The sequence below is a fragment of the Equus quagga genome, chromosome 1 (assembly GCF_021613505.1).
Source record: "Equus quagga isolate Etosha38 chromosome 1, UCLA_HA_Equagga_1.0, whole genome shotgun sequence".
NCBI classification, from domain to species: domain Eukaryota; kingdom Metazoa; phylum Chordata; class Mammalia; order Perissodactyla; family Equidae; genus Equus; species Equus quagga.
The window spans coordinates 139,945,452-139,960,406 of record NC_060267.1 but is presented as its reverse complement, the minus strand read 5'-3'; the positions used below and the strand labels follow the sequence as shown (position 1 = coordinate 139,960,406).

The 14,955-nt window shown below is 48.8% G+C and overlaps 1 protein-coding gene across 1 annotated transcript in view; it reads left to right on the top strand.

The window, feature by feature from the left end:
- The window catches only part of LIMD1 (LIM domain containing 1), a 66,074-nt gene extending 53,085 nt beyond the window's left edge, over window positions 1-12,989 (top strand). The window contains exons 4-8 of the mRNA XM_046666356.1: window positions 1,854-1,916; window positions 6,448-6,578; window positions 7,220-7,271; window positions 7,776-7,844; window positions 9,133-12,989. Coding sequence (XP_046522312.1) covers window positions 1,854-1,916; window positions 6,448-6,578; window positions 7,220-7,271; window positions 7,776-7,844; window positions 9,133-9,270 — 453 coding nt within the window. The 3' untranslated portion in view covers window positions 9,271-12,989. The remainder of the gene's footprint in view (window positions 1-1,853; window positions 1,917-6,447; window positions 6,579-7,219; window positions 7,272-7,775; window positions 7,845-9,132) is intronic.
- The last annotated feature ends 1,966 nt before the right edge of the window (window positions 12,990-14,955 follow it).

Here is a 14,955-nt window from a genome sequence, read left to right as displayed (position 1 = left end):
CCACCTAGCCTAAGGGCCTCCTCCACTCTGTGTGTGTGGTAGCAAGCGGCCTGCCTAGGCCCCATGTCTCCAGGGTTCGAGCATGGGCAGAAGCTCTGCGGTCCGGAGCTTCCTGCTCCCTGGCCTCGTGTCTCGCTTACTCTGCTGCTTGCCCTTCTCTGCACGCCGCACAGCCTCATACCTTCATGCCTCTGCTTGTGCCATTTCCCCTGCTTGGAACGTCTTCACCCTTCCTTTGCCCCGGCAGCTTCGACAGCCTGCCTGTCCCCCTGCCCCTACAGTGGAGCATCCCCGTCTGTGCTGGCCAGGGTTGCCCTGGTGGAGCAGTGAGCGCCCTGCATCGCGTCCCTTTACAAGTCTTTCCCCTACTTGACCGTAAGCTCCTGGGGAGGCAGGAATGCGCCCCTTCCCCTTTACATCTTCAGATCCTAGCGCATCACCAAGCACAGTGCTGCTTGGTGAGTGTAGCTGAACCGACCCTGCATTCAGGGATCAGGAGCTGAGACCCCGACATGGCTCAGGCCCAGCTTTGTGAATGTGAGGGTTGATTCATTATGGCTCGTGTTTGCCAGTAGCACACCAGCAAGCCCAACCTGGCTTAGTAAAAAGGAAACGCATTCCAGCACTGCGCCCTGAGTCATTTTCTCTTCAGTCTGTGGCCCCAGCTCTTGCCTGTTGGCTTGTCTCAGGCCTCCTGAGGGCCACATGGTGGCAGTACTCCAGAGTTGACATTCTCTGTTTCAAGTCAGAAGGCCTGAGTGCCTGTCATTCTCCTGCAGTCTCACCGGTTCTCACTGGGTCACGTGCCCGTCCTCGGGCAAAATCATTGGTGCTGGAGGAACACGAGGCTCTGATTGGCCAGGTCTGCATCAGTGCCCCCCTTGGGACACAGCATGGGGTCAGCCCCGGGAATCACTGGGGACCCTAAGGTGGGTGTGGGATGTCTGTTACCCCTAGAATGGGGAGGAGGCCCCGGCAGCAGAAACCTCCACTACATTACCTGGTGTAGAGTGGCAGAAAGTTTCCCTTTTTCTTTTTCCCTTCCTTCCTTTCCGTTACATTTTCCCCCATTAAGTGTTTGCAATATCTAAGCTTCTAGTATCTTCCAGTGCATAGTATCTAGTGTATTTTCTGAGGTGAGTTCTTCATCTCTTTCAAGACTCCAGCTGTGTGTGTGTGTTTTGGTAAGGTAAGGAAGATCAGATTTATGGAGTTTCTCAAAGCTAACTATAAAAGCCATTGGCTTTTTAACCAGAATCAGACTTGAATTTGAATGCTATCCTTACCTCTTATAGACTGTGTGACCTTGAGAAGTTCACTTAACCTCTCTGAGCTTCTCTTTGCTTCCACTGAGAAATGGTATAGTATATACCTTGCAGAATTGTTTTAAGGATGAGATCAGTGGTCTCAAACATGAGCATCCCTCGGACTTCCTGATGGGCTTGTGAAAACAGTTGCCAGGTCCCACCCACTGAGTTTTCAGTTTGGTAGGTGTAGGGTGGAGCCCAAGACTTTGCATTTCTAACAAGTTCCCAGGGGGTGCCAGGAAACTCCTCCTTGAGAACCGCTGATTTCGAGATGAAGGCGTCTCCATGCACAGCCTCTTACACGGACCTGGTGTGTTGTGGGTGCCTGGATGGAGCTGTTGTAAGGGCGAGTGGTCTTAGCGTTTGTAATACAGAGGATATTCCTTCATTCATCACACAGCTGTGTTGTCCTTGGGGAAATGACAGATTCCTATACAGAGTGACACATCTTTCTGAGAAATGCCTTGAACTCCTCTTGGCTGGCGGGGAGGTGGCTGGATCCATCTGCCCCGCCGGGGCTGACTTGCTCTGCTCTCTCCTCTGCAGTACTCTGGGTTCCAGCAGTCTGCGGACAGGTGTTTTCTTTGTGGACATCTGATCATGGACATGGTGAGTAGGGTCAGCCGACCAAGACAATAGTGTGGTGGGCGGGAGAAGCATTCAGAGAAAAAAGAAATTCATAATTGAGAGCGCTATTTCCTCCCTTGATTTTTGCCTACAGCTGGCTTTATTAAAAGAAGACCCTATGCAACGCAGCTTGCCTGCTCTAGTAGAACACACGTTGTTGGCTTTTATTGGTATTAGCATCCTTAACCGTCTGGTCCACGCAATGTCGTATTTCTCGTGTGGCTCTCTCCTCTGGGCTGTCCGGATCACACTGGCCTCCCTCCGATTTTCTGTGATCCTTGTGGTGTCCCGGGTGAGATGGCAAATGGAGTCTGTTTTCACCGCACAAACCTCAGCTCCCTTGAGTCGGGTGCAGAAAGTCAGGTAAACACGGTGGTTTTTCCCCGTGTTCTGCCCCACTCAGTCTGGTCCTAAGATGAGTTTTGGGGCAGTGGAGCAAGGAGTAAGTTTTATACATTTTGTCCCTCGCTCAGCCACCGGCTCTCTAAGCTTGTCTCGGGCCTCAGTGTCTTTCTCTCTCAGTGGGGACAGTTCTTCCTGCCTGGCTTCCTTATAGAGTAAGGTGGGGAGGTTAATGAATACAGAGTTTTTATTCTGTCTCAGGATCAAATCGTTCACCATTGGAGATTGGCCCCATAGAATTTCTTTAATATACTAGTGAGAGAAAATGATTGTATTTCATTCTTTTAGTTGGAAAGACTTATTAAATCTCTCGCTAAGCTGACCCATTAATTCCATTCTGGAGAAGGAAATTGCTAATCATTGATTTTTTTTCCTTTTACCTTTTTATTGAGAAACGACTCAGAGTAAAGGGTGTACATCTTAAGTGTACAGCTGAATGAATTGTTGCATATGCATATACCTACGTAACCACCACCCAGATCAAGATGGAGAACGTCTCCTCCATCCCACACCCTAGAAATTTCCTTCTCATGCTCCTCTCAGACAGTGCCCCCCTCCGACAGAGGTACCCACTATTCTGACCTCTATTGCCCCAGATTCGTTTTGCTGGTCCCGGAACTTCATATAAATGGAATCACACGGTATAGACTCCTGTGGATCTGTCTTTTCTCACTTAGAAAAATGTTTTTGAGATTCGTCATGTTGTCGCCTGTGTTGCTAGTTCATTTATTTTCCTTGCTAAGTAGAATTTCGCTGTATGGATATAGCAGTTTGCTTATCCATTCTCTGCTGATGGGGATTTAAGTGGTTCCCAGTTTTTGGCTATTTATGAATAAAGCTGCTTTGAACAGTCTTAGGCATGTCTTTGATGGACATAAACACTCCTTTCTGCTGGCTTTATGCTAATGTGTATAAAACAACAGTGGATCAGAGCCGACCCTGTTCCTGAGAGAACCTGCGGTCGGCTGGCTCTGACATAGCACAGCTGAGCTTAGCCCAAGAGAGCTGTGTCCTCGCTAGTAGCTCATGCCTCACTGGGAACATGGCCCTCCACCATTCCTCCCATGGGGTCCAGGCAGGTAGGAGCCACACACCCTCAGCCTGACCTTCCCCAAGTGCCTGCCAGACTTTAGCAGAATTTGTCCTTGAGGGGCCGACCCTGTGGCCGAGTGGTTAAGTTTGCACACTTCACTTCGGCAGACCAGGATTTTGCTGGTTCGGATCCTGGGCACGGACATGGCATCACTCATCAAGTCATGCTGAGGCAGTGTCCCACATAGCACAACCAGAAGGTCCTACAACTAGAATATACAACTATGTACTGGGGGACTTTGGGGAGAAGAAGGGGAAAAAAAAAGAAGATTGGCAACAGATGTTAGCTTAGGTGCCAATCTTCAAAAAAAAAAAAAGAATTTGTCCTTTATTTTAGAGTCCTTCTGAAAAACTCACTGCATATGAGGTCAGCAGTGTCCAACTTTATGAACATGACTATACGCTCTTCTTATTTCTGGGTGTTCTAAGCCGCCTTTGGGCCTCAGGGTATTTCATTTATCTATGGTGCATGACAAACCACCCCAAAACTTAGTGGTTTAAGACCACAGTGGTTTATTATTTATCATGATTCCATGGGTCAGGAATTCAGCTAGAGCTCAGCAGGGCAGTTCTTCTGCTCTGTGTGACATTGACTGGGGTGTCTTACTCAGCTGTGCTCAGCTAATGGCACAGTTGGACAGCCAAGATGACCTCTCACCCTCCAGGCCTCCCTCCCTGTGGCTGACAGTCTTAGTCAGTAGTCTAGCTTGGGCTTCTTTATAGCAAGGGAGAGGAGGCGGAAGCTGCCAGTCTTATGTGCTTGACTCAGAAATCTCAGAACATCATTTCTTCTTCATTTGATTGATTAAAGACAGCCACAAGTCCAGTCCTGCTTCAGCGGGAGGGGAAATACTCTCCACTTGTTGAAGCGGGGATCAGGCTGTGCGTACAGGAACGGAAGGAGTTGTATTTTGGAGACCATCTCTAGCACACGGGATAGCGTGAGATTGAACCTGGGTTCTTACAGGTCTTCCCTAGGACTTGAAAACTTTTAGCGAACGTCTGTCTAGTAGAGACCCCCAGTTTAAAACAGAACCCTTAACTGCTGCCAGGAATTGAAATAATGCAGAGGAAGATTCCTTCAGGTATCGCCCTTTATTCTCCAGCAGAACCCCAGTTGTCCAACCCTTTGTGTGAATTGTCTGTCTGTACCCTGCTCTGTTAATCAAGGAGGATACTCTGGGCTTGAAAGTTAGAACTGGGCATTTTCCCACATAAAGAAAAATTACAGGGGCCAGCCCTGTGGCACAGCGGTTAAGTTCGCACATTCTGCTTCGGTGGCCCAGGGTTCACAGGTTTGGATCCCTGGCACGCACCTACACACCACTTGTCAAGCTATGCTGTGGTAGGCGTCCCACATATAAAGTAGAGGAAGATAGGCACAGATGTTAGCTCAGGGCTAATCTTCCAAAAAAAAATTACAGCTAGTCAAAATGCAGCAAAATGGCATCTGTCCTATCACACTTCTGGCACAGTGTGGGTTAAGTTAATGTAAGGATCTCCTTCTGCCAAGACAGCATTAGTACAGGTCAAAATACATCCTAAGGTCCAGATTGCCAAGTGGACTTTGGAAGCCCAACCGGTCATTCTTCCTATTTGGCAGCTTAATAGGGTCCTCAAAGGTTAGTGAAACCCCAGAGGGAATTGAGGAAGCTTGAAAGCTGGAATAGCACAAACTCCCCCCTTTATGCCTTGGCTGCCCCGCACAAGGGGTGGCATTGGCCTCGGAGGCAGCGCTAGGTTGCTGGAAGGAGCCGGAACACGGCATGTCTTTCTCACAGGTCTCACAATGCACTGACAAGGGTTTCCTCAGTTCCGAGTCCCTTTCCTTCTGCCTGTTTGAAGGCTTTCTGTGTGGCCACGACTCCAGAATCCTGATGCCCATTCTGTACATTCCTTGCAGATGGATACTTGGGTGCAGGCTTGCTGGTGTTGATTCCACAGCTCAGTTGTTTGTGTTGTTTCGTGGCGTAGGTAACTACAGAAATGAATCTCCTGTTGAGTCAGCACAGATCCTTTCAACTGCAAATTATAGAAAAATCCAGACTCGTTTTAACTCAAACCAGTGGTGCTCAAACTTTAACCTGCACCGGAACCACTTTGTGAAAACAGCAACTGCTGGGCCTCACCCCTGAGTTTCTGATTCACTGTATCTGAGGTGAAGCCCGAGAGTGTGAGTTTCTGATGAGCTCCCAGGTGATGCTGTTGCTGCAGGTCCAGGGACCACGCTTTGAGAACTACTGACTTAATAGGAAGAATGTGTTATCTGCCCTAAGAAGAGGTTTGGAGGCAGGCAGTTCCATGGTGAGTTAATCTGGTTCCTCACTGACATCACCAAGGGTGTTCCTGCCATCTCTTCTCGCTCCTCCCCTCCTCGTCTGGGCTCTGTCCTGGTTTCAGGATGGCCTTTTACAGTTCCAGGTATCATATCCAGATCGGATGATGCTGAGAGGAAGGTTTCTGGGGCTTTCTCTTCATTGTGTTTAACAACAACAACAACAAAGAGGCTTTGCTTACACCGGATTTGAGATAATCAGGGGCGAATCACGGTTTCTGGATTATCAGGCTGCAGAGTCAAAGCTGCTTAGAAGGGGCACCTGGGAGGCAGAAGTTAAGAGGTTTTTTTCCAAGTTCTGCCATTTCCATGTGGAATTTCCTTTAATCTTTCCATGTACTTGCTGCTTCCCAAATCTGGGATGGATGCTTTCGTGGCCCTGCTTTGAATTGTTCCTGCAAAGAACTGTAAAAGTCTTTTGATAGGGGGCCCTCTAAATTCCCTCCTGGAGGTTTATGAAGTACAGAAGAAGGATCCTGTTTGGCTTCCTCCTGTTTGTACATCTAACTAGATGATCCTTTCCCGCCCTGTCATCTTGACCTTGGTCCAAGTGAAATTGGGATGAGTGGGCCCCGTGTGGTTGGTTGCTCATATGGTCCCTCGGTCTGATGTGTTTTTCTCTTCTACCATCCCTTCCTTCCCATAATCCCCGCTGAGTCCTGGCCTCTTCCTTTGTGCCCCTAGATCCTACAGGCCCTGGGGAAGTCCTACCACCCTGGCTGTTTCCGCTGTGTCATCTGTAACGAGTGTTTGGACGGCGTGCCCTTCACCGTGGACTCAGAGAACAAGATCTACTGCGTCCGAGATTACCACAAGTAAGGAGGGATGGGAGCCGAGGGGAGCCACACGTGTAAGCCACGCTGCTCTCAGCAGAGTCGAAGATGGAAACCTGCTGAGGTGGCTGCAGGCTGCTCGTGCCTTAGTCCACAGTCCGGCAAAGCTTAACACTGAGGGGTATAGCAGGGGCCTTGGGAGGTTAGTTGATGCCCCTGCAGGCAGGAACTGGTTAAAGAATCACGTTTACTGAAAAAACAGAACAAAAACCCTATAATCAGATTCCTAGCTACACCTCAGGCTTTAGCCGCCAAGCCCTGTGGCTCCAGCTTTACCCAACTTCAAAAGGCGCCTATTCAGCGGTGCTGGTCTCCACCACCCTTGGTTTGCCTGGGCCACTCCTAGGCACCGTGAAGGAGTAAACAGACTGGTCAGCCTCTCCCCCAGGAGAGCGAGAGGCGGCCAAATGTGCTTGTTACCCTGGGGAACAGTCTCGAAGCAATACTGAAGCATGTCCCAGAGAGGGAGCCACGCTCGTCTTTACACGAGGGCTGGAGGGATTCACTCGAAGAGCCCCGGCTGGGAGGCAGGCTCCGTGCAGGCTTCCACACAAGTCTCGTTCGGGGCCTTGCCTCCAGAAAAGCCACAGCGGCCTTTGACGGCTCCTTTGCTTCTCCCGCAGGGTGTTGGCCCCCAAGTGTGCCGCCTGTGGCCTTCCCATCCTTCCTCCTGAGGTAAGAGGCTCTTTCAGACCTGCTTCTGGGGGCTTTACAAGATCTGTGTCCTACCCTTCCGCCTTTAAAAAAGACCCTTCTAAAATCTCAACTCTGAGAGAAACAGTGTCCTCACCAAGAAGCTCCTTTCTCACTAGCCGGCATCCCTAGGCCAGTGTCATTCTTGTGACCTTGACCCTATAATCAGGTCAAACTCTGATATTAACTCCGAGGTTAGAAGATAAGCAGAAAGCTTGCCTTTTATTAATTTTTAAAAAATAACCATCCATGCAGGTGTTCTTTTCAGTGTTGACTGACATTCCAGAAGGTAGGACTGCTGTCCCTCCCACTTCCTCTCATCAGCTGACTGTGTCCTTTTTCCTACCAGTGTTATAGCCACGGCTCATTTATGCTCCTCTCCTAAGGCCGCCTACTTGTTACCTCAGAATCCCCCCCAACCCCCACAGCATGTGGAGCCCTGTGGGCCCCTCAACTGGCCTTTTGTTCTGCTTTCCTTCGCTCCAGGGCTCAGATGAGACCATCCGTGTCGTGTCCATGGACAGAGACTACCATGTGGAGTGTTACCACTGCGAGGTAGGCCCCCTGCCCAGGCCCCCGAAGCCCGCTGTAGAAGTCCCAGAGAAAAGCATCTTGGATTCACTGGGGCATGAGATGGTCAACAAGATTCGGGCAAGGGGCTGCCCTCCAGAGCTGATGGAGGAAATGGGGTGAAGCCTGACTTAGGGAGGAGGTTAGAGAGGATGTTTGGGGTATAAAGGCTTTGCTATCTTCTCATTCATACTGCCAAGGCCTGAAACCGTCACAGCTGCTCTCCTTGAAACTGCAGAGCTGGGTGGGTCATGTGCAGGGGGAGCTTCAGGTCCCGTTTAGGGGCCAGATTGTCAGGCAGCTGTGTGATTTGGGGAAGAGACTCCTCCCTTCCAGCCTGTTGGCTGTTCTATCTGCCAAGACCCCCTTTCTCACCCGAGCCCTGGAAATCATGAAGAAAACCACCTTGGAGACAGGCATGTCTCTGGTTGATGCGAAGGTGGGTGGGGGCCCTTTTGCCCCTGCTGTGTCCTTGTGTCACACCCCAGGCTGAAGGAGCCACTGGTGCCCCATGACTGTCAGGCAGGCCTGGGGTAGCCCCTCACCAGCCCTTGGGCGGAGTGCAAACACTTAAGTGCCTGTGGAGCTTCAGCCAGCATTAAGTGGATTCACCCGTGGAAGGAGAGGAGCTTTCTTTTGTGATGCTGTGCATGGGGTGAACGGCAGGTGGTGGCGTGAGGCTGATCCCACTGCCAGCACTGAAGAAGCAGGTGGAAGCTATTGTCAGTGGTCCCCCAGGTGCTGGAGAAAATGGTGAAACGATTGCTTGACAGGCCTCTCCTCACAGTCCAGACGAGTGCTGTCCAATAGAAATCGTAGAGCCACAAATTCAAGGCCTGTGTAATTTTAAGTTTTCTTTTGTAGCCACATGAAAAAAGTAAGAAAAAAAAAGGTGAGATTCATTTTTGTGATATTTCACTCAACCCATATATCAAAAATGTTATTTCATTGTCATCTAAGAAGTTTTTCATGAGATATTTTACATCTTTTTTTGTCCTAAGTCTTGGAAATGTGGTGTATGTTTACACTGACATCACATCCCAGTTCTGATCCACCCCATTTCAAGTACTCGAGAGCAACATGTGGCTTGTGTGTCGGACAGCACAGTCCAGATCCTCCCTGGGCAGGAGCTGCGTGTTTCTGCACCAGCATTTTCCACCTGGATGGAATCACACAGCACCTTCTGCTAGTTGTGGGGACTGTGGCCTCTGTGTCAGTCTTGCAGTCCATTTATTTTGTTTTGCTACCACTGGACATTTTTGCCTTACCCCAGGACTGTGGTCTGGAGCTCAATGATGAAGACGGTCACCGCTGCTACCCACTGGAGGACCACCTGTTCTGTCACTCCTGCCACGTTAAGAGGCTGGAGAAAGGCCCCTCGTCCGCAGCCCTTCACCAGCACCGCTTCTAGCCGGAGCCTCTCACAGACATCACGGCGGGGATGAAAAGCCAGGGTTGCACGATGAGAAATCTGCCTGTTAATTCCAGTGGCCCCTGGGGTGGAATTGGGCTAGAGGGGAAGGAGGGTAGGCTGGCGAGTTCCTGCACATCCACGTGGGATCCCTGGCCTTTAACCTGGGAGGTGGACCCTGCCTGTCTGTGTGTATTTTCCAAGTGCCTTTCTCCGCTGCCGCACCCTCACCAGATTACTCAGGAAGACACTCCAGCAAGTGTGTGGCATGTGACAGGAGATTGCATCAGCGTACCTGAATGAACCCTCCTGTCCACTCTGGTAACAGTTCGTGCTTCAGAGGGAAAGGTTTGCATTGAATGTATTTCACAATATCCTGTGAAGAGAGATTTCAGCTGCCAATACATTCAACCCTTTCCCTCCGCTTAGGAAAGTCCCTGCACCCAAACACCCCCTCCTGCCCCGGGTGCATGTACACACACGCATATGTACACACACTGCCCCCCCCCCACCCATGTTGAGCTTCTATTTTTCTGTAGAATGGCTGCAAATTTTAATTGCATTATTGCAAGAGGGAAGCCCTAACGTGTGCTCTGTATCTTAGGGAGAATTTACTTGCTCAGCCAGAGCTAAGTTTTGAAATAAGCGAGACAGGGTTTCCTGCTCGTCCGCCGACAGCGTACCGTGTGCCGTTGCAAATCTTCACTCCCTTCCAGGCAGCTGGGGGCCCAACGGAAATTTGCCCTGTCCTAGCAAATTGTGCTTCGGGACGAGAACTTGGTGCAGGCACCAGGCTCTTCTGGCCCCTTGTTTGTGCTTTTTATCTGGAGCTCTCCAGAGTCTGTGACTTTGGAGTCCCTCCTGCAAAGGCAAGACTCCAGATGCTATGGGGGGGGACATCTCTTGTGCCTGTTTTCGCTTATTTAACAGTGTGAAGTCCTGCTTGCAGACTGAGAGCCAGCGCTTGGTAAAGGAGGAGAGTTTTTGTGTGTGTGAGGTCTCTAGGCCAGCATGAGAGGGAGGGCCTCAGGGTAAGTTATGATATTCATTTCACAGGTTTCTCTCTTGCCCAGTTCTTGGCACAGGCATTATGTTTGAGGAAACCGGTATAAGGTACATGCTTTTGTTTGTTTTTTCTTTTTTTGTTTTCCTCCACTTTCAATCTTCCACACACACAAAATACCTCACAGATAAGAGCTTTACCACATGGCAGATTAAGGAGGTGCTCGGCCCTCACCCTGGACTCAGATACCTTCCTAGCTATGTTAGGAATCTCTGGCTTCACACAGGCTAGACTCCAGCAGGCCTGGCCACTGTATTCTTAACTGAAGGGCAACTGGGAATAGATCTGATTGAAACGAGGTGCTATAGCCTTATGCATTTCAGCACAGTGCCACCCTGGAGTGGCAAGGGCTAAGGGAGGGCCACACGCTGGCAAGATTTCAAGGCCTCTGAAGAGGCAGAATTTGCCCTGCATGTCACGTTCCTGAGGCCAGAGGTCAATACCCCTTGGTATTTCAATGAGAAGAAGCTGTAAAAGAAAAGAAAGAAAAAAAAAGATTGGCTGGCATTTGCTCTCTCAGCCTGTGGAGAGGGCCCCGTGGCCTTGTCACAGGAGGGTGGGGCTGTCTCACCACTGCCAGCCAGGCCAGGAGATGCATCTGGCGTCTGCTCTCCACCCCCTCACCCCACACCCAGAGCCAGGGGACTGGGTGTTGGTGCCACAGAGGGTGGTCAGTGGAGCCCAAAGGCACATGGGACGCACAGACTTTTCACTGCTCTTGGCACCACTTCTAGGCCTTATTTTCACTCATTTGGTAGCAGTTGCTTTAAGAAGCACAGAATTGGCACCATGGGTTGTCTTTTCCGTTACTATTAAATTCATTCTGTTGGAATTCTTTGGCCACATGTCACTTCAGCTAGGGCCCTGTGCTTTCATTGGTTCCTTTTCATGGGCTGGGCCTCCTGAAAACTTGTAAATGCATGGGGCCTGCAAAGTGAACCCTGGGGTCATACCTCTCTCTTCCCACCGACCTGCTCAGCTCAGCTTTGGCAAGGCTGGTGGGCAAATGAAGCCAGCCAGTGTGTCTTAACCTGCCTGTGCCAACTGAGGAACGTCTCTGGCCTTGCTGACACACCTTCGCTCCACTTCCAAGTCAAAACAGAGTGAAGAAATTGCCTCGGAGCCACTGTCAGAAGTGGCAGAGACTTGTTTGCAAGTTGGGTAACTAATTAGTTAAACAGTCTGTGATTAATTTTTTAAATGAAATTTTTAAAGTGGCCTTGATTGAAGTGATTCAGATAGCTCTGCAAATATGGCATTTTAAATCGTTGAAGAAGAGCCGTAAGAGAATTTCCAGACGTTCTAGAAATCAGGGCAGCAACTTGTCTTATCAGCATCCCTGGAGAGGACACCGAGTAGGAATCTTGCCCCACTTGTTTCTCTCCTCCTCGGGCCCATGCACAAAAGCCATGAAGAGATGGCCACCTACCTGGTATTTTAAATGTTCTATAAGTTTCTAGCAAAATAGAACTGTAATGAGGTTGTATTTATAGGCACGTAGAAGGTAAACACAGGCACCTGGTAGACCAGGATGAATAAGTTTGTCTTAAAAGGTAAAGCAAATAGCCCTTCCTGAGTTCTCGAGACAGCTCTTGGACTTTAGATCAACGAGGAGAATTAGGACCTGATTCTAGACCCCAAAGCCCGCCTCCAGCATTCTCCTTTGCCTCATTTTGCCCTTTAGTTTTTTCTTGTCTTTTTCCCCCCCCAGCTAGGGCCATTCAGAAACTGCCTGGGTGGTCTGAGGAAAGCCAGTAACCCAGTTTGGCCTGCTAGATCAGGGTATTCTCTCTCTCTCATGTTCTTCCCCCCTCTGTCATTGAGTAGAGTGATTGCTTCATCTCTTAACACGGAGGAGCATTTAGTCCTGTCTGGGTCATTGCCTGCACATGGCAGCAGGTTCCGTTTCTCCGTGGTTAGTGCTCGAGCGAAAACTTGTTTCAGCTGAGTCCACTGAGATGATGTCATTGAGACCTGGGTGGCCAATGCGATAAGCAAGGTGTTCTGATCACCTTCAAGTGTTGCCATCACCTTGTTTTCATGGGCTCAGGTCACACTTACAAAAGGAGAGACAGAAATGTTAGGACTTGAGGGAATTATTTGGAATTCACAGTCTTTGCCCGGCTGTTTTTGTGTGCCGTTTCCCATGTGCCCCAAAGAGAGCTGTGACAGTTGCTGGTACACTTGCAAAGAATGTGTGCTCAGCTTGACCCCCAAACTGTTGTTGCTTGATGCGCTTGTTAAAACTCTGTCTGCCAGGAAACCAAATTCTTTGTACTCTCCTTTGTGCCAGGAATAGGTCCTAATTCCCCAGTTACTATTTGAAGTAACTTTTAAAAGTTATAGAAAAAATGAGTAAAATATATTAGCTATGTATTATTCTGAGCCAGAACTGGACAGATGTGGGAAATTTCCATAGGGTGTATGAAAATTTCACTGTGCAGGGAAATTATATTCCTCTGTCTCTTCTTTTACTATAAAATTATTCAAAATATTGTTACTATGAAATTATTCCAAATTTTACTGTTACTATAAAATTCTTCAAAATATTGTTACTATAAAATTACTCAAAATTTTACTGTTACTATAAAATTCAAAATATCATGACAATAAAACTGCATCAATTTGTAGATCATTAAAGTGCTCTCCAACATAATGATGTTTCCTGGGTCGTCTTTTCTGTGTGTGGAGTCAGCAGCCAGTGCTTTTTGCTAATTGGATTTGGTCTTTTATAGCTGTGGATTCTTAAAGGAACACAAAAGTGTCAAAACTGTGAAGGACGGGCTGGCCCGGTGGCGCAGCGGTTAAGTGTGCACGTTCCGCTTCGGTGGCCCGTGGTTTGCTGGTTCAGATCCTGGGTGCGGACACGGCACCGCTTGGCACACCATGCTGTGGTAGGCATCCCACATATAAAGTAGAGGAAGATGGGCATGAATGTTAGCTCAGGGCCTGTCTTCCTCAGCAAAAAGAGGAAGATTGGCAACAGATGTTAGCTCAGGGCTAATCTTCCTCAAAAAAAACAAAAAACCCCCCACAAAACTGTGAAGTGGGGGCAGACCTGGAGCCGAGTGGTTAAGTTCGCATTCTCTGCTTTGGCGGCCCGGATTTCGCTGGTTCGAATCCTGGCGTAGACATGACACTGCTCGTCCGGCCATGCTGAGGCGGCATCCCACATGCCACAACTAGAAAGACCCACAACTAAAAAAAATATACACAGTTATGTACCAGGCAGGGTTTGGGAGAAAAAGGAAAAATAAAACCTTAAAAAAACCCCCAAAACTGTGAAGGGTTTCAGAGTTTACCCTACTTGTAAGCTAAATAAGCTAGTATGCCATGGTTTCATGGATCCTGGTGATATCAAGCAGTGGGCTTGCTCTGCTCACTGTGGTCTGAGCCAATTAATCGCAACGAGTTAGGGATCAAGAAAGGAAGTTTTAATTAGATTAGATTAGCCAGCTAATTAGAAGACAGCTGACTAATGTCTAAAAACCCATCTTCAAGGATTACAGAATCTTGAGGCAGTTATACAGGGAAAATGGGCAGTAAGGAGGGGGTTTAGAAATCTACGTGACAGGCTCCAGAGCTCCCATTGTTCCTACAGGTGTTCGTTCTTCCTGAAGGCCTTCTTATCTCAGCAGGGGTACATGCACAGGATCAGGGCCGGAAAATTCTGAAAGCCTGCAGCAATTTATAATGATCACATGTTAGAAAGGTTGTAACTAGGAAAGGGTTATTTAGTGTAACAAGATGGCCTCACTTATGTTCACTTACACTGGCAGAAGTTATGAGACTCCTGAGTCAGAGACAAAGGACAGTTTATCACTCACAGCAACAGCAGTAGCATTTCAGTTTATCAGCATTTGCAGTTGTTCCCTGAGCTCCGGTTCCTGCAGGGCCCCATGAAGAGGGCCAGGCGATACCTGCACACGCAGTGGCCTGCGTTGCAAGAGGAAACCCAACCCTAGTGAACCACAGACTTTTATGATGGGTGATAAGCCTGCCTGACTTTTGCTCCAGAGAGAGACACTGTCTCTACCATCCAAGACTGTTCACAGACATCTTTGAAAAGATAGTCTGGAACTAAGGCAGTTGTGTAGGAATGTGAGAGACCCTTGGAGAATCATTTTCCAAGAATCGGCAGTTTCTTCAACCAAGTCCTTAACACTGAGACTCTTAAGGTCATGCTGCAGTGGCATGCAGTGTCTCCTTCCCTTTTGTGTATGTTGATTTTTTCTAATGAGGTTATGACCAAAGAATCTGAGAGGTGAGTGGCCCTCTAGATTTGAGGCAAGCACGGGCAGGAAGGCAGGATTTGCAGAGTGAAGGGGTTGAGTGTGTGGTTAGAATCCTTGGGGTGAGGGAGATGGTCGGCTACTTGCCTTTCACTGCTCCATGGGCTTGTTTTAGGCTTCAGTTTCGTTCCGGTGGTTGCCAGGTCCCATGTACCAAAGACATGGGAGAGCTGAGAGCGAGGATGCTGATTGTTGTGGTTGTCTTACTTGAAAATAAAACATCTTTTTAAGTGAGGAGAGAAGTTCTTCTGATTTTATAAACATAGGCTGCTGTTTTCTATGACCCTGGTGCTACAAGCGAGGAAAAAATACAGTCAGGTAAAAGGGTGG